General features: G+C 41.3%; 1 protein-coding gene across 1 annotated transcript in view; it reads right to left on the bottom strand.

Moving 5' to 3' along the window:
- The window catches only part of col4a3 (collagen, type IV, alpha 3), a 66,697-nt gene that overhangs the window by 11,747 nt on the left and 35,748 nt on the right, over window positions 1-19,202 (bottom strand). Inside the window, exons 26-39 of the mRNA XM_044353776.1 lie at window positions 16,604-16,772; window positions 15,039-15,131; window positions 14,132-14,236; window positions 13,954-14,048; window positions 13,704-13,854; window positions 10,849-10,962; window positions 10,601-10,768; window positions 9,905-9,994; window positions 9,667-9,801; window positions 4,292-4,390; window positions 3,991-4,080; window positions 3,757-3,896; window positions 948-1,074; window positions 20-100 (exon numbers count right to left, since the gene is read on the bottom strand). Coding sequence (XP_044209711.1) covers window positions 20-100; window positions 948-1,074; window positions 3,757-3,896; window positions 3,991-4,080; window positions 4,292-4,390; window positions 9,667-9,801; window positions 9,905-9,994; window positions 10,601-10,768; window positions 10,849-10,962; window positions 13,704-13,854; window positions 13,954-14,048; window positions 14,132-14,236; window positions 15,039-15,131; window positions 16,604-16,772 — 1,657 coding nt within the window. The remainder of the gene's footprint in view (window positions 1-19; window positions 101-947; window positions 1,075-3,756; window positions 3,897-3,990; window positions 4,081-4,291; window positions 4,391-9,666; window positions 9,802-9,904; window positions 9,995-10,600; window positions 10,769-10,848; window positions 10,963-13,703; window positions 13,855-13,953; window positions 14,049-14,131; window positions 14,237-15,038; window positions 15,132-16,603; window positions 16,773-19,202) is intronic.

Raw genomic sequence — 19,202 nt, 5'->3', positions numbered from 1 at the left:
GACTGTAACACTGATTTACCTGTCAGGCCCGCAGGTCCTGGGGGGCCATTTGTTCCTGTAGGACCATCGCAACCCTTCTCACCTGGAGACCCAGGAGGACCTGAGACAGACAGATGATTATTTTTAATTGACTTTGTTTCCAGAGACAATTTTGAACATGGAAGGCCATTTTTAGTGCCAGCAACAGTATGTGTGATGAAATAATAAAACCTGATGTTGACCCACAGTTTATGTCTGATCTAATACTCAGTCCAGTGTTGTTGGAACTTACTGAGAAGATATAAGATAATACTGTGAATCTAATTGACATCAGAGATTCATCCAGCTCTAGTTTGTGTTCAGTAAACCAATGACACTAACTGAGCTGTACTTGTATGGTGACTAGCATGCAGCTAACACTAGCATGCAGCTAACAGACAACCGTCCCACTGACCAAGCTGCGCAGGTGAAACTCAAACTTTATGCGCTAAGACAAACAATTCACACATAATTTATTTACATTACTGATCTTACATTATTTTTTATCCTTTACAATGCCCATTTTCTCATTTTGTTTCTCATCCTCATGTCACACATAGCTCTACTTACATTCTACTATTTACTGCATAGGACATACTTTTGCTTTTTGTTTTCTTATTTTTAAAAAACTAAATTAGTTTTTCAGTTAAGCTTTAAGTTTTTTTTAAGTTTTTTAAGTAAAGTAATACATTTTTTTTGAAATGTTCTTCTCTTTTAAGAAATGTATATTTTCTCTATTTTACAAAACTATCCCAACTAATTGAGTAAGGATAATATGTCAGTAATTATTTGGTTGATGCAACATACTGAAAGGTTTATGTTTAGGTTAAATACATGTGCCATTAAACACCTCGAGACATGTCTCTTTGCAGATATATGACATATACATTCTATTAACTTCAGACATATAAAACTGTAAAGGATCACACCTCTGCAGCCTGGGGGTCCACACTGTCCTTTGGGGCCACAGGGGCCACAGTCTCCTGGAGGACCAAGGTTTCCATTGTCTCCTGGTGGCCCCTTTATACCTGGAAATCCTGGACATCCTGGCTGTCCCTGAGAGGAGGACAGAGGAGAAGAGACACTTTATTGTCCTCTTCACATACATGGCTGAAGACATAAATATATAAACATATAAAAAGAAACTTTTTACTGTTGATTTTAAGTTTCTCAAGCTTTTTTCTCAAGAGTAAAAACTGAAACTCTTCCTTTAAGATTAGTTGTTGACTCTGATACACCTGGCCTTATACAGCACTTGATCCTGATAGACAAAGAAGGGGTGAAAGGAAGAAAGAGAGAGATGGTGGTGGGCTTAAATGGAGGCAGGGAATCACGGAAGAGTAAATAACAAATGTGAATTTAATTATACATATTCATTAAAGAGAATAACTGTAGACAGATTAACAGATTATGCTTGTTACCTGTTTAAATAAAGATTAAACAGAACGTATAGTTTGTTGATAGACAGTGGTGTTATTGGTTTAGAGTACCGGTATCCTACTTTCTACCCCCCCTCTGCTACACAGGCTGCCGCATCAACTTCATACTGGCACCAAAAGGGAGCCAGGCCGAAAACACTACAGCCGAGGACATCAACTCCAGCCAGGGCTCGACCTGATGTCCTCCGCCACACAGGGAAGACCAGCAAATAGGACAGCACCAACACTTCCTCCATCACCTCTGCTCACTCTGTGCAACAGGTATGAGCCATTGTCTACAACCAGGAGAGTAAATCACACTGCTAGTATCAATGCAATGATTAAAGGAATTAGCCCCAAAGCTAATGCTAAAACCAGGGACAGAAACATAAAAACTAGTCCCAGTGCTGCTGTTAGGCATGCTAACCCAACACCTGAGCCGGATACTATTTTGATCAGGGATGCTATGATGAAGCATGTGAAACTGGCTAAAACTGAAAATCTGTGCCTAGACAACACAGCCGAGAAACCCCCCCCCCCCCCCCCCCCCCCCCCCCCCCCCGATCCCCCACAAGGCCATCAGCAAAGAGAGGAGGATGCCTGACATACAACCCCAGGCAGAAGCTTGATGAAATTGACGAATTGCTAAAACGTAAACAGAAATAAGACAAGTGCCTCGCTACTTCACTAAACATAACAGTAATCTTATACTCTAGACTTCATGATAACAACTGATTAAACAGCGATAATATTTCAGTAACCGAGTTACCTCTCTCTGACCATCACTGTGTACTCTTTGATGCCAAGATAAAATTAACTCGAACTAAAAAGGAATTTAAAGTTCAAAAGAGGCTTTTAGATGATGAAGCTGAAGCTAAATTTTCTGATCTTATGAGATCATTCAACCCACACAGTCACGACTGCTCTCTATATGACATGGTAGAAGATCTCAATGGTGCACTGTCATCTGTTTTAAATACTGTTGCTCCACTAAAAGTCAAAAAGAGGTCGACCAACAGAATCTCCCCATGGTTAAACAGTAATAATGTTAATGAGATCAGGAGGAACTGTCAAGCAACTGACAGAAAATGGAAGAAAACTAAGCTCACAGTTCACTGTGATATATACAAAGAAGCCATGACTGCCTATAACAAAGCTGTATGCATGGCAAGAAAGGAGCACTTCTCTAAAATGATTACAGAGAACGCTGGGAACTCTAGAGTACTGATCTCCACTATTGACCAGCTGCTCAACACTGCCCCCCCACCCCTCCACAGTCTCCAACAGCAAAGTGTGAGGAGCGAGAAAGTTCTACGTCCGTCTTGGAGACCATGTGTCTGAGGAACATCCTTGGTCCATTATTATTCTCATTGTACATGCTGCCACTTGGTGACATCATCAGAGAGCACAATGTATATTTCCAAAGTTACGCCGATGATACACAACTGTCTCCGCTGAACCAAATGATGCTGAAGTTATTAACTCCATCACTAACTGTAGCAATAAATAAATGGATGAGCAATAACCTCTTGAAGTTAAATGATCCTTCTAGTCTACCCCGAAACAAAAAGGGAAATGCTGTATAATAATCTGGAGAAATTAAGTCCCTGGATTAACTCTGAGGTCACAAGTCTTGATGTTATCTTAGATTCAGATCTACACTTCAGTTCACACATCAACAAGGTGACACAAACATCTCATGCCTTCATCTCAAGCCGGCTATACTACTGTAACGCACTTTTTACTGACCTCCATAAAAAAGCCACTGAGAGACTTCAGCTCATCCAAAACTCTGCAGCTTGGCTACTTACCAGAACCAAAAAGAGAAAGTACATTAGTCCAGTTGTTTAGAATTGACTTTAAGATCCTCCTCCTTATATACAAAGCCCTGAACAGGCAAGGACCAAACTACATCACCAAATCCCTTGTTAGCTACGTGCCCTTAAGAACACTGTGATCATCTGCTGCTGGTTTATTGGAGGTTCCCAGCAACAGCTGAAAGAAGATCGGTGATGCAGCCTTTGTCAATTACGCCCCCAAACTATGGAATACACTGTCCATTGATATCATGGAAGTGCCAGATACTTTCTCTTTACCCAAGCATTTAAATAGCTTTGCATTTGCTCTCTGCTGCACTTTTAAATGTTATATTTTAATTTATTTTATACATTCGATGCTTTAACTTGTTCGTATCATATTTTATTCCTTGATTATTATGCATTCTGTGTTATTATTATTATTATTATTATTATTATTAGTTTTAGTATTGATATTAGGATCAGTATTAGTATCAGTTGAGACCTGTTTATGTGTTTGATACCTTCTCTCCTGGACATCCTTTAGATCCTGGTCCAGGTGAACTCGGTTCTCCTTTGGCACCTTTAGGCCCTCCTGGTCCTGGCTTTCCATCAGAGCCACGTTCTCCACAAGGTCCTGCACAGCCTTTCTCACCTTTAGTACCTGAACAGAAGATACAGGAGATGTTAGCAGAGAGTGACAGTATTGTGTTTGTGATGTCACCCTGTTTAAAATGTTTGTGTTGGATGGACTTTACCTGGCCTTCCCATCTCACCCGGGTTACCAGGGAGACCACAGGCACCGGGAGGACCTTGCTGTCCGTCTCTGCCGGGGTCTCCCGGAAGTCCTGAGAGACACACACATTATAATCTGATAGTTCTAAAAACAAAAACAAGAAGCAAATAAAAACTTGACAGGATTTAAAGCAACAACATTTTAGACTGACTGTCATGTAAAGTATCAGTTTTAGGTTTTCTGTGGAGTCCAGGAGGAGAAGCTGCTCTAGATAGCAAACAAATAAACAAAAAACTGTTTTCAGAGCATGCACTCATGTTCACCTTGTGGTCCAGCACTTCCAGATATACCGTTACTGCCTTCTCGGCCTGGAAACCCCTGGTGGCCCTTATCTCCTTTAGTACCAGTAACACCTGTGGACCCTGAGGGTGAGACCAGAAGCAGAGAGACAGGTGAGTATTGTCATGAGGGATTAGATCTTGGCTTCTTTTGGAGCTTCCTGACTTTATATCTTACAACTTTATGTCAGATGGACGTCCACAGATTAAATGAACTCATTTCTGAAAGCTTTAATATTTTATACTGTAAAATATTTCTAGTGATCCTGAAACTAGTGGTCTAATTTCTAACTGGTTAGCTTAGCTTAGCATAAAGACTGGAAACATGTTGGTGTTGCATTGTTGTTTTTATCTTTGATTTTTGTACAAATTAAACAAACGGGATATAAAATGTTAATCAGTGAGCTTTAGAGGAGCTGGTAGTTGGTTTTTGTTACCTTTGAACACAGCCAGACTAGCTGTTTCCCCCTCTTTCCAGTCTTTATTGTAAGCTAAGCTAAATGGCTACTGACTGCAGAGGAATCAATCTGAACATCTGACTGTCAGCAAGAAAGCAAAACCATGCAAAAGTGTATTTCCCAAAATGTTGAATTTCTGTTTAGACAAAGAGTCTTTTTTAAAGATCTGGTATTCTGGCCTTTCTGACAATTTTTTTTATATAAATCCTCAGTCTAATTTAAACATATCTATGACATTTTATTCACCAAAAACTGTATAGATTTCTCTAACTCCATCTTTCCTCACAGCCCAGATCCCCCTCTGTCCTCCAGCAGGACGTGTCCGGAGCTATTTAAATAAAATCTGCATTATTAATGAGCGTCACCTACTCTGATTGGCTGGAGGCTGGAGGAGTTTTATTTATATAGCACCTGATCACAACAGAAGTCATCTCAGGGCACTTTTCACATAGAGCAGGCCTAGACCAAACTCTTTAATTTATAGAGACCCAACATCCCTCTATGAGCAGCACTTAGTGACAGCAACAAGGAAAAACTCCCCTTTAACAGGGAGAATCCTCAAGTAGAACCAGACTCTAGGTGGACGCCATCTGCCTTGACTGGTTGGGTTGAGAGAGAAAGAATGAGGGAGAGAAACAGAGAAGCATAATAACAACAATAACAACAATAGTGATAATATAAACATGACTAAATATAATAGCGGTAGTAATGGGCAAAAAAGACTAATAGCTGCAGAAGTGGGCGTCAAGCTGGACAGCAGGCGGCCAAAGGTCTCCTGCAAGATGACAAAGCACAAAACTCCGGGGAAGAAGTCAAGTTAGTGACATGCATTAATGGTACATGAATACATACAGATGGAGAGGAGGAGGAGGAAAGAGGAGCTCAGTGCATCATGGGAAGTCCCCCAGCAGTCTAGGCCTATAGCAGCATAACTAAGGGCTGATCCAAGGCGAGCTTGGTCGGCATGGAGGACTCGTTTCACGGATCTATAACCAAATTATATCTTTCAAAGACCATACACTTTGAAATATTATGCGTGCATGGGAGAAAGAGTTGGGTACAGAGCTTGATGATGACTGATGGAAGAGAGCTATTGCAACTCCTCCTCCTCCTGTGCCCGTCTGAGTCTAATCCAATTCAAGGTACTGAATTGGATTCATCTCTACTATACTTATGGCATCTGGGACATATTTTTCTTCAACTGCCAAAATGTGTGACATCATAAAGCGTGACTTATGTAAATAGAAGTGACTACTAATAGTTCACTTGTACATGGTACTCTGTACTTGATGTCACTGAGTTTGGTCCTTATGAGATGACTGAATGCATCTTGTTTGGAGCATTGAGTATCTGATATAAAGCTTTGTAACCTTTTATATTTGTATTTCGTATTTTTTTATTCGTCGTATAACTATAGTTAGGACCGGCCAGGCTCGCCTTGGATCAGCCCTTAGTTATGCTGCTATAGGCCTAGACTGCCGGGGGACTTCCCATGATGCACTGAGCTCCTCTCTCCTCCTCTCCGACTGCATTTGTTCATTTACCATTAATGCATGTAACTAACTTAACTTCTTCCCCGGAGTTCTTTGTGCTTTCTCATCCGCAGGAAACCCCAGGGACCGCCCTGACATGGTGATGTCCTTCTCCTGCTGTTGCTGCTGTTTGTTGTTGCTAGTCATGTATCTATTATTATTGTTGTTGTTGTTGCTGTTACTGTTGCTCTGCTTCTCTGTGTCCCCCCCCTTTCTCTCTCTCAACCCAACCGGTCAAAGCAGATGGCCGCCCACCAAGAGCCGGGTTCTGCTTGAGGTTTCTTCCCCTTAAAGGGGAGTTTTTCCTTACCGCTGTCGCCAAGTGCTGCTCATAGAGGAATTGTTGGGTCTCTGTAAATTAAAGAGTACGGTCTAGACCTGCTCTATGTGAAAAGTGCCCTGAGATGACTTCTGTTGTGATTTTGCGCTATATAAATAAAATTGAATTGAAGTTGAATTGAATAATTGTTTTTACTGTCATTAATATTTATTTTATTAATTATTATTTTATTTTTTCACCTTTTTTGCATCAGCAATGGGCAAGGGTTGTGTGGGAGGAGGCCAGGGGGAATATAACAAAATATGGAAGGACAATTATTTCCATTTGTGTTGTATTTGTATGATTTTGTACTATGCTGACGATACTCAGCTCTTCCTGTCATTCCTGCTGGAGGACCACACAGTCTCGGCTCAGATCTCATCAGGCCTTGCTGATATATCAGCACGGATGACAGAACGCCGCCTTCAACTCAACCTCTCTAAGACCGAGCTCCTTGTCATCCCAGCCAGTCCCTCCATACAACATAACATCAGCATCCAGCTCAAATCAAAACAACTCATGCCCACAAAGTCTGCCTGGAACTCGGGTATTATGATTGAGGACCAGCTAACCTTTAAGGTTCACGTGGCTTGGTCATGTGGGTTTGTCCTGTACAACATCAGGAAGATCAGACTCTACCTGTCTGAGCAGGCAGCACAACTCCTGGTACAGACTCTCGTAATATCACACATATACTACTGCAGTTCCTTACTGGCAGGCCTCCCCGCATGCATGTTCAAACCTCTGCAGATGATCCAGAACACAGCGGCATGTCTGGTCCTCAACCAGCCCAAAACAGCACATGTCACCCTGCTGTTCATATCCCTCCACTGGCTCCCAGTTGCTGCCCGCATTAAATTCAAAACCCTGACACTCGCTTACAAAACAACAACTAAAACAGCTCCTGCCTACCTGAACTCCCTCATTCAGGTCTACACTCCCTCCCGCCCACTACGCTCTGCCAATGAAAGGCGCCTGGTACCACAACAGGACCCTGAGTCACCAGCTAGACTCTTCTGCTCTGTAGTTCCCCGGTGGTGGAACGAGTTCCCAAACTCTGTTCAATCTGCAGAGTCCCTCTCAATTGTTAAGAAAAGACTAAAGACCCAACTCTTTCATGAACACCTCTGCACTTGATGGACTGAAGGTAGAGAAAAAAGAAAAATACAAAAAAAAATCAAACCACACACACACACACAAAAATCTGCCTCTATGCACTCTATGCGTTGCCTCTTTGCACCACCTGTTGGCATCTATGTCCTATTGGACTCAAACTTTATGGCACTTACTCATGTTGTTCTCTCCTGACTAGATCCCTGCTTGTGTTGCATCAGCAATTAGATGTACGTCACTTTGAATAAAAGTGTCTGCTAAATGAAACTGTAAATTGTAAATTGTAAACTTAATGTTCTTCCCAATAAAATATAGTAAAAAAAAAAAAGTTTTGTCTGAGTTCAGTAGCAGAAAATTGCAGGTCATCCAGGTCTTTATGTCGTTAAGGCATGTTTGGAGTTTAGTTCACTGATTGGGTTCATCAGGCTTCATTGATAAATATAATTGGGTATCATCTGCATAACAATGAACATTTATGGAGTGTTTCCTAATAATATTACCTAAAGGAAGCATATATAAGGTGAACAGTATTGGTCCAAGCACAGAATATTGTGGAACTCTGTGTCTAACATGTACAAACTGAAACTGATCTAATAAATAAGATTAAAACCAGCTTAATGCAGTTCCTTTAATGCTAATTAAATGTTCCAGTGTCTGTAATAGAATGTGATGATCAATGGTGTCAAATGCAGCACTAAGATCTAACAGGACAAGTACAGAGAGAACATCCGTTGCCCTCTGTCAGGTGCTACAGATCATTAAAAACACGAACCACCAGACTCGAACAGTTCCTTTCCCAACGCCATCTGCACTGTAAACTCCATCAAGAAGTAATCAACTCAGCATGCAATATGAAAACTGTCCTTGTGCTACCACTAAATATTTACTCTCCTGAAGTACAATTTTATTATATCATTATCAAGAATTTCATAATGTGCAATATTTCATATTACTCTGGTGTATTCTACACCTATTTTCATTGATTCACCTTATGGTTTTATATATATTTATTTATTTATTTTAGGACTTCTGTCGTGTGGTTGTGTGAGACTATGTTGCACTGTGTTTTTAATGCACCAATCAGGGGTAGCACTCCTAATTCTGTTGTATCTACAATACAATGACAATAAAGGCTTTCTATGTTTCTATGTTCTATGTGTGATTTGCAGTGAGCCTGCGGCATTATCAAGAAGATTATCAATTCGGGAGGGACTAAAATTAGCATAAGAATCCTCTGTTGTATTGAGACATGGCACTGAATTCAACACTGATGGAATTGCCTCCTTAAATTTAGCTACAGCATTATCAGATAGACATTTAGTGATTTTGTCTAATGGCGTGTAAAGGTCGAGGGTGTGGCCCTAGCCTTCACCCCAGCCAATCAGAATAGGACCTACTGAATGCAGCAGTATGTTTACCTGCAGTAATGTCTGCAGCGGGAGATGTAAGACAGTATACAGCGTCTGTGAAGCAGAGTCTGATCCTGAACGAAGGGAGAACCTGTTGCACAACTGAGACTTTAACAGGATGTTTCGGAGCGGTGAGATCGTGTCTAAGTTTCCGCGCTCTCAGGCGCGCTCATGATGAAGCTTCCTGCTGATCTGATTTGACGTAGTAACGAGTTCCACCTCAACGCCGCTCGCTCTGCAGCCGCCAGTTTCAACATTTCAAATAACTTAAAAAGGGCCAAGAGATGGAAGTGAGTAATTTTACAGCACAGTGGGTCCCACATCACCCTGATCCATCAGTTTATTGTTTTACACAGTCACAGCCCTTCAAGACGCAGAGGACAGAACATCAAGGTAAAAACATATTAAGGGACAATAAAATGGAGTCCAGAGAACTAAATGTTACCGACGAGCTTCTCACAGCAACACAAATTATGCAGCACTGAAGTGAATAGAATAGAATAGAATAGAATAGAACAGAATAGATTACCAGGCGCTCCAGGGTCTCCAGGATCTCCGTACATCACCACAGAGGTCCGTAGTCCTTTCGGTCCGGTCTCCCCTCGGTCCCCCTGAGGCCCCGGGGGCCCCTGAGTGCCTCTGCCCCCATCTACACCCATCTCACCTGAGAGACAGACAGATACAATGTAATAACTGATTGATTGATTGATTGATTGATTGACTGATTGATTGACTGACTGATTAACTGATTGATCTTTAGATTAAACCTTTTTGTCCTGGTCTTCCAGTTTCTCCTGGTTTTCCATCATCTCCTGGCCTACCAAGGACTCCTGGAGGACCCATGTTCCCCCTGATACCTGAAACACACATATGTAAAAGTCTTATTCTGCAGACTGTTGACACCTTTAACCTTCACACACTGTTCATATTCTGATTCATAATTAGTCTCGATAACTAATTTCTGAACCACAAATCTACTTTTCATTCAAAGATATGTCATCAGTCATTAATAAATGAGTGATTAATGTTTAATGAAGCCTGCAGAAAGAGTGTATTCTTTAGGTTTTACACTATTTGTTATAGAGAGAAAACATTCATACGCACACTATATATTATTATTATTATGGTCCTATGTTACTTAAAACATGAGAACTTAACATGATGATTCATAATTTAAATGAATGTGAAGAACAAATGTGAAATGTGATTTTTGATAAAAATATGGGTCAGATTGTACCCGGAGTTCTCTAAAGTTTGTACAAAATGTGAATCAGCTGAACAAAAATAAATAAATGTGAAATATTTACATTTGTATATATTCTGGGGCAATTTGAGATTTCAGAATTTCAGGGGTGTTTTTACTGCACTCAAAAGTAAAAGTGGGTCAAATGTGACCTGAACGGTGCGTCGGGTTAAAGGCCTTTATTAACGGAGCAGGGGGAGGTGTGACCATGCCTCCTTACCTGGGCTTCCTGGCTCCCCATTGGTCCCTCTCAGGCCCTTCTCTCCGATGCCTCCCACTGGTCCTGGATCTCCATCAAATCCCGGGGCCCCATTTGGCCCTGGAGCCCCCACTTCTCCTATGCCTGGTAGCCCAGGGTCCCCCTTCACACCCTTTGGGCCCCGGGGTCCTGCATGACAGGATATCTGTTAGACTGAAACAGAGGTGTGTTTCCTCTACGTTACAAAGTCATATAAACAGAGCTGTTACCTGTGAAGCCGATGATGCCCACCGGGCCCTGGTCTCCTGCAGGTCCTGGAGCTCCAGGTACACAACGTCCAGGAAAGCCCATTGGACCACGTAAGCCATCCTGACCACTGCAACCTGAAACACACTTCAGTTACCTTCAGTTCCATGCTTCTGACCTCACAGTTCTCCTGGGACAATAATAAGGAACAACTTATTATTATACATCTAAAACATGGACTGAAATAATGTGACTAAACATGAGACAACAGCCTCACCTGTGAGCAAAAACACTAAACAAGACGAGGTGACGGTGAGTCTGTTATTGCCTCTAAGTGGACACCTGGGGATCCATTATTAAGTGGACATCCTGAGAGTCCATTGTAAGTCCCTGCATGTTTCGAAGGCAGACAGTAGCAGCTTCAAACAACAGACCAACTCTTTCTTCAACCCCTCAGGAATGCTGGCCAGTAATGTATAACTGAGAGTCCCAAACTCCTCACTGACCATCTAAACAACATTCTGATAACAGAAAAGATCAGATTATGACGCCCCATCTCCTCACCAAACCAGACCACTGACCCAAACCACATTTTGATCCTTCGAGCCACAAGAGCAGCAAGATGGGAAGACCAATTCACACCCCAGTGTGAACTGATAGAACCATCTGGATAAACGACCCCCACCATCGGTTATCATAACTCACCTCTAAGAGCCAGTCACACTCAGAGACGAGCTGCCACCAACTTTAATCCCACTGTGGACTCTAAATTTCAGGACTTGAATAACCAACCGACGAACTGATCACTGAGCAAACCAGCATAAGGCACAAAACATGCTGCACTATATGCCATGAAGACATTTACCAGAACACACACACACACACACCCTCACATGGCATGGACCCCTGCCGTTAGCAGTCAGATCAAGAACAGAGGACTGTAAAGCCCATGAACTTACAAATGTAGTTTTAGATTTTGTCTAAGGACAATTAATATGTGTGTTGATATGCAAGTGTGTATCATATGTGTGTCATTGTGTGCTTTAGTTAGACTTTTATTCCACTGCCTTAAAGCCAAGAAATGTACCACCAACATAATCCCATCATCCTTGATAACACTGTTCTGCTTGTTTCACTCTCAGGGTGCTACAGCTACTATCAAAAATGTGAAATTAGGAATCATGCAATTGTTAAATTGTAAATACTTTGATTAATGGAGTAACTGTATTCAGGAGTTGAACCCGCTTGTCCACGAACAGGAGGGGACTGACTCTGCTCCCCCAGAACTCTGCAACCCCTGGGATCGGCCAGGAGGCACCTTCTGGGTGGGCAGACTGACACTTTAAAACAGTGTCTTATCTGAGACTCCATGCTGGTTCTTCCAGGCTGATGTTCCAGGCTGCTGGTTTTTCTTGCTGGTTCTTCTTGCTTTTATCTTTGCCCTCTTGCTTTCTGCCATGATAGTTGAAAGCTTGCATTTTGCAAGTCTGAGGATGTGATTCAGAACAATAGGAGGTGAAACCTCAAAAGTCTAGAGTCATGATGTGATATCTTGGGATATTCATCATCAGATGTGACACTTATATTCAGTTGAGCTGGCTTTAATATAGGAACTGTCATAACCACATTACAACATGACCAACATGGGGGTACAACTCCTCTCTCTACTGCCATAAACACTCTGCATAAGACGCTACATAATCCCTCTAAATGAAAAATGGTACCGGAACCCTCTACTGGCTCAGGGCTGCAATAACATGCAACAGTCACTTCATGACACATGACTTGAGGATCAAGCCTTGGAGAAAATAAACCAGGGGCTCATACTCATCATTACAAGATCCAGACTCCAAGCAAGTAATCTGCAAACCCTCCATTATGGAGAGATTTGTTCCATAATGATTTGTTTGAACAGATCGACAATCTGTGTGTAAATGTGTAATCTGTAAATATAAACACCTTCAACAAATACAAAAAAAGATTTGGAAACTCACAAAAATATTTTGCAAATACAAAACGGATCTGCAAACAAATAAAAAAAAAATCTGTGAATACATTAAATTAATTTACAAATAAATGAAAAGCATTTGTGAATATCTTCCTCGCTGTAGTGTTAGTAATAAATGTGTATGTAACTAAAGTAAAAATGTTTGTGTTTTCTTGTGCTTACATCTCAGTCACTTAACCTTAAAAGACCTAAACCCTCGCAAAATCATAATCGAGATTAATAACAATAATAATTCTAATTGACCTCATGTGTGTCACCAACAAGGAGGATTATTATTATACCTGCTCTAATATGAGCTATGGACGAACAATTTCATGTTGGAGTTGTGCGCAATAATAACTCATAATTCTCCCATAAGATCATGAAGCTATTTGAGTGCACAAATTCCTACACCATTATTAGAGTATGGAGTATATTATTATTCCTAAGAGCCCATTATTAAGTAGACATCCCGAGAGTCCAGTATTAAGTAGACATCCCGAGAGTCCAATATTATGTGGACATCCCGAGAGTCCAGTATTAAGTAGACATCCCGAGAGTCCAGTATTAAGTAGACATCCCGAGAGTCCAGTATTAAGTAGACATCCCGAGAGTCCAGTATTAACTAGACATCCCGAGAGTCCAGTATTAAGTAGACATCCCGAGAGTCCAGTATTAAGTAGACATCCCGAGAGTCCAGTATTAAGCGGACAGTCTGAGAGTCCATTATTACGTGGACATCCCGAGAGTCCAATATTATGTGGACATCCCGAGAGTCCAGTATTAAGCGGACAGTCTGAGAGTCCAGTATTAAGTAGACATCCCGAGAGTCCAGTATTAAGCGGACAGTCTGAGAGTCCATTATTAGGTGGACATCCTGAGTAAATCTACCTTTGGGTCCTGGTGGTCCATCTTGTCCTGGAGGTCCTGGCGCTCCATTCAGTCCTGGGGGCCCTGAGTTTCCTTGGGGTCCCACGGAGCCATCTTCTCCCTGGGGTCCTACCCTGCCCTGCTGGCCAGGGAATCCGATACCGGCGTCCCCCTTTTACCATGGAGACCAGCAGAGCAGCAAGACGACGACATCAGTTCAATGTTCAAACACCTGGAAATGATTTCCTGTCTGTGTGTGCATCCATGTTACCTTGGGGCCCGGCATCCCCGGAGGCCCTGATGGCCCCGCTCGTCCCTTGATTCCAAAACTTGGCACACCTGGAGCTCCTGGGACACCCTTCATTCCTGAACAGATAAAAAATGATCATCTTCATCTTCATCTAAACACTCAGCTTAGCACTGTCTTCAACAGGCTTCCTAAACCTGACCTTTGACCCCTGGAAAGCCTGGAGACCCCTGGACAGAATACCCTTTTTCTCCTCTTTCTCCCTTTGGCCCAACAGATCCTGGATCACCAAGACGTCCCGTCACACCTGAGACCAGCAGGAAACAACAGGTGAATCAGCAGGTAAACATGCAGAACATGATGAAGCTAAAACACAAATATGATTCACGTCATAACATGTGAAGAAAAACATGGAGAGAACATTTTCAATGTTTAAATTGACAAAAAAAACAAAAGAACAATTTGAGGTAACACTTTATTTGACAGGTCCCTTAATTTTAGTACTCTAGTAATATGCTGGTATTTAACAGTTAATTTCCACATTATATTTGGGTTCATATGTTAATTTGCTCTGTAACTGTAACATTTCTTGCAAAGAAATCTCAAAGAAATTTGAAAGGTTTATGTGAATTAACAGTTACACAGAAGTTACTTTTAGGACATTATTGAAAAAACTAATATGCTAATATCAGGTTTAGAACATAAAACGACACAAACTACTAAAACTAAGTATTTTCTGTCAATTAAAGATTTGTCAAAAGTCTACTTTGTTGAGAAATTTGAAAAAGAGCATCTGCATGTGAACCCGAATATAATGAGCGGGTTCCCTACCAACTAGACCAATTTAACACTTTTTTCATTTTTTACTTATAATTTGTACCAACTGCCCTTCAATAGCTATTTACATCTACAGCACCTTTCCAGCCTTCTGGGTTCCAGCCTTCTATAATGTCAACATTCACTCGCTGATGGCAGAAGCTGCCAACCTGCAATCAGCAGCAATATGTTTCTAATGCAATTCCAGGAAATTGGTGTAAAATTAGGGGACCTGTAAAATAAAGCATTACCCATGTTTTTATTTTTTAATTTAATTTCTGTGGTGGTCTTACCTTCAGGTCCGGGGTTTCCAGATAAACCTTTCTCTCCTTTCTGGCCCGGATCTCCTGGACTGGTTTTAATCTCACCAGGAGAACCTTTTTCCCCTGAAAGACAGACAGACAGACATACAAATAATATATTTGTAAAATAAACATAATATATTATCAGTCCATCAGGTTTATCAGAACTTAGAGACATTTATTGTCTGACATGAGAATAACTGGGTGAGAGAACTAGAAAATAATAACTTCTATCTAATCTTAAAAAGTAGTACAAATATAAGTATATAATTGTCAAAGACTTAAAGAAACAAAAAGGAAATCACATCATAGACAGATGAAAATATTAATGAATAAAGAGATTTTAAATACATTAAGATTTGCGTTCAAATAAGTTGCGTCTCGTTGTTGAGATGCTGTGAGGACATCAGTATTTGCAGGGACAGCAGGTGTTTGTCTCTAAAAGTATTCAGTCTTTGTCTTAAACTTAAAGTTCGTTTTTCCAGTCTGCTTTAAACCAACAGTCAGCAGCCCAAATGAGCAGTGAAACCTGTTTTTCTTGTTGTAATCATAATCTTGCTGTGCAAAAATGTATTTAAAAGTTTATCTGAAGCTAATATGAAGCTTCAAATGAGTCAAATCAAGTAGATATCTTTCAACGTTACAGTCTTTTTAGTGCCAAAGTTCCTCTTTTTGTTACTATACTTCCACCTGCAGCTCAACAGGGAAACACTGTCCGAGGAAACACAAAGAGGGAATTTGATGCTAAAAAGACTGTAAATGTGTCAGATATCCACTTGATATAACTAACTCAGACTGATGAAGCTGAATAGAAGCTTCAGACCATAGATTATATGCATGCTCCTGCTTCTACTCTTAAACCTCTCCATTCTGCCCATAACTGGGATTCATTAGAACTCATCATTGTATTATTTATGAGAATGTTGGGTTGCAGTCATTGGCATCGAGAGGAGAACGGCACTGCATCCTATTTATATACAAAGCTCTCCTCTGCAAACTTCCTGGGTACCTGACACGTCCTATTCATTTAAATTTGATTCCACACTGCACGAGGTCCCAAGACTATTTGGTCCTGGAAAATCAATGTGTTGGCACTGAGATTGGAAAATCAGCTTTTAAATATTATGCACCACACATACACCTTGTACTCAAGGTGTCCTTGAGGAAGAGAGCTTACTCTCCATGGCCTTCCCTGTATAAATAAAGTTTTGAATGAATGAATGAGATCAACTTTTAAATGCATTTTTGCACTGAATGAGTGTGTGGACACAGCGAGGAAAACCTCTCTCACTGTTCATATGGACACCTGACTGCTGTCCTTCAATAAGGTCGTCATGTCTGCCTGAATGTCTCCTGCAGCATCACGTGTCAGGACAATCTCAGCACAGTTTGGACTCATTTATTGCATTAAAAAAGTTTTATTAAATGTTGTCACGTCTTCTACTGACACTAGAACCAAACGTGTCACTCTCCTCATTTCTGAACAGTTAGGATTGATGTCCTCTGAGACGCCCGGTGTCCCTCCTCCAGTCCAGACCACAACTGGACAGTCTTACCTGGTTTTCCAGGATCTCCTCGCTGTCCCACAACTCCCATGTTGCCTTGCAGTCCTGGAAATCCAGGAGCCCCAATGCCAGGAGGTCCTGAAGGTCCCATCTGTCCTACTAGTCCTCTGGGACCAGGCTCTCCAAGAGGGCCCCTGTCACCTTTAAGCCCGGGAGGCCCCTGTAGAAACATGAACCTCAATATGGCAACTTGTAGCATTTATTATCTTATCAGAAAGTACTGGATGTCCCAAAACTTTATCCAGCTACAGTATAATATAAATCAGAAACAGCTCTCTCCTCAGGCTTAGCCAGGGGGAGAGGAGGCTAACTTTCCTATCTCAAATTAAGTCAATCTTAATATTCATGCAACAGACAGGCTTAATTAGAATAGTTTAACCTGACAATCTAAGACTAGACTAAGGTCAAGATTAGTCTTAAACTAAGTTTATGCAACTGGCCCCACATCTCCCATGTCCACCACGTCCTCCAAATGCTTTAGGAGAACAAGCTCTTCATGAAGGCAGAGAAGTGTGAATTTCATGCCAGTACTGTCACTTTCCCAGGTTACATCATTGAGAGTGGGCAGGTGAAGACAGATCAGGATGAGATCAGAGCAGTGGCAGAGTGGCCTACACCTACCACCTGAAAACAACTACAATGGTTCTTAGGCTTTGCTAACTTCTACCATGGTTTCATTTGGAACTTCAGTAGAGTTGCAGCACCTCTTACCAGGATCACTTCCTCCTTCATTCCATTTTCCTGGACGTCCAAGGCCGAACAAGCCTTTTCAGAATTAGAGTCTCTTCACCACGGCAGCATCCTGGTCCAACCTGATCCCTCTCACCAGTTTATTGTTGAGGTTGATGCTTCTGACTGGGGCAGTTCTCTCCCAGCACTACGATTCAGACAAAAAGCTCCATCCCCGTGTGTTTTTCTCCTGTTGCCTCTCCTCAGCTGAATGCAACTATGATGTGGGTAATAGGAAGCTGCTTGCCGTCAAATTGGCTTTAGAAGAATGGAGACGCTGGCTGGAGGGAGCTAAGACGCCATTTGTGGTGTGGACTGATCATAAAAACCTGGCTTACATTCAGACAGCCTAACGTTTAAACTCCTGTCAGGCCAGCTGGGCATTATTTTCTAGTAGATTTAACTTCACTCTCACCTACCGCCACAGTAGGTTCCATAAATATCGAACCTGATGCTCTCTCCCACTAGCATGTTTCTGACCCAGGTAATGGTCCACCTACAGACGTTTCTCATTTCTTTTGTCTGCTTTACCGTTGTGTTACCACGCTGCTGCCATGAGGGTAAAAGAGGAGGCTGCACTATATAACTGTACAAGCTAGGTGGCAGCAGAGTGCTTGAATCCTGCTGACAGGATTTTAGGATAATACCCCCCCACCACAATGTAGTTGCAATGGCAGAGTAGCGCTGTCCTCATTTCCGCTCAATAACTCAATAACTGATCTATATTTCTTGTAGCTTAGCACCGTTATGTTCGTCATGTCTTAATTCAAGGCTGCCTTGTCACATTGTTTATTTGTTTTATTATGAGTTCGTAGAGACCATTTTGTGTACTCATCTAGTAATTGTTTTAAGTTAAATAGTGTTATGCTAACTCTGCTAGCTTTGCCATTTTTTATGGGACTTCCCATTGTATTAATATGTTGTTAGTGTCATGCTAAGGGAGGATTAGTGTCAACTGCATTCAAAACGTATGTAACAGTAAACATTTCATCGGTTAAATGTAGTTTAAATATGATCAGATAAAGTTGGAGGAAAACTTCCATTAACATATTGTTAAATTTAATGGAGCCGAGCTTACTGGTGAACATCTAAAAGATCATTTATGGTTTCTCATGAACAGACACTAACTTATTCTGCAAAATTTAACATAATTTGGTATTAATTTCACCTCCATGTAAAGTGAATAGATATGATGTTTCCCAGATAATGCTCGTCTGCCTTAGCGACGCAGTTTAGACATTTTTATAACTGCTGATTTGTTAAATTTGAGTTCTACTGAGAGAAACATGATGCCGAGACGCAGGAGGTTTTCTGTGAATGATACATATCCAGAGCATTGTGGAGTTGGTTGAACACTGACTACTGAGGGAACAAATGAAATGGTATCAATAGTATTCACCCTCAGTTTGGTCTGTTATGGTTAAGCTACAGAGAAGCGAGTGGCGAGCTTGGGAAGTGATAAATACATTTAAATATCAGAACCCATTTGCCTCTACGTAATCACTATATTCCTTTAAAATGGAGTGAGTACCTAACCAACCCCTGCAATATAAACCATTAAAAAACATGAACCAAATGAAATTAGAAAACTTGACATTTGGTTTTCCACATTTTTAATATTTGTAGCTCTTATATGTAGAACAGGAATCACAGTTCCTTTTTCATCTGGGCCTACATGGTATTTGGCTCAACTGTACTTGCTTTACTTTTCTGGATTTCGTCTTCCATTGCAGATCGTAACCCCTCAAAGTAGGTTGGTTATAGTAAAGAGAAGGTTGGTTATAGTTTGGAAAGTTTGGTTATATTTAAGAGAAGAACCTGAGAGGAACCTACAACCATGGGTTGTCATGTCAGCTGCAAC

The sequence above is a fragment of the Thunnus albacares genome, chromosome 6, assembly GCF_914725855.1.
Source record: "Thunnus albacares chromosome 6, fThuAlb1.1, whole genome shotgun sequence".
In the NCBI taxonomy this organism is placed as follows: Eukaryota; Metazoa; Chordata; class Actinopteri; order Scombriformes; family Scombridae; genus Thunnus; species Thunnus albacares.
The sequence above is the reverse complement of the archived record's forward strand: the minus strand, read 5'-3'. Positions and strand labels throughout refer to the sequence as shown.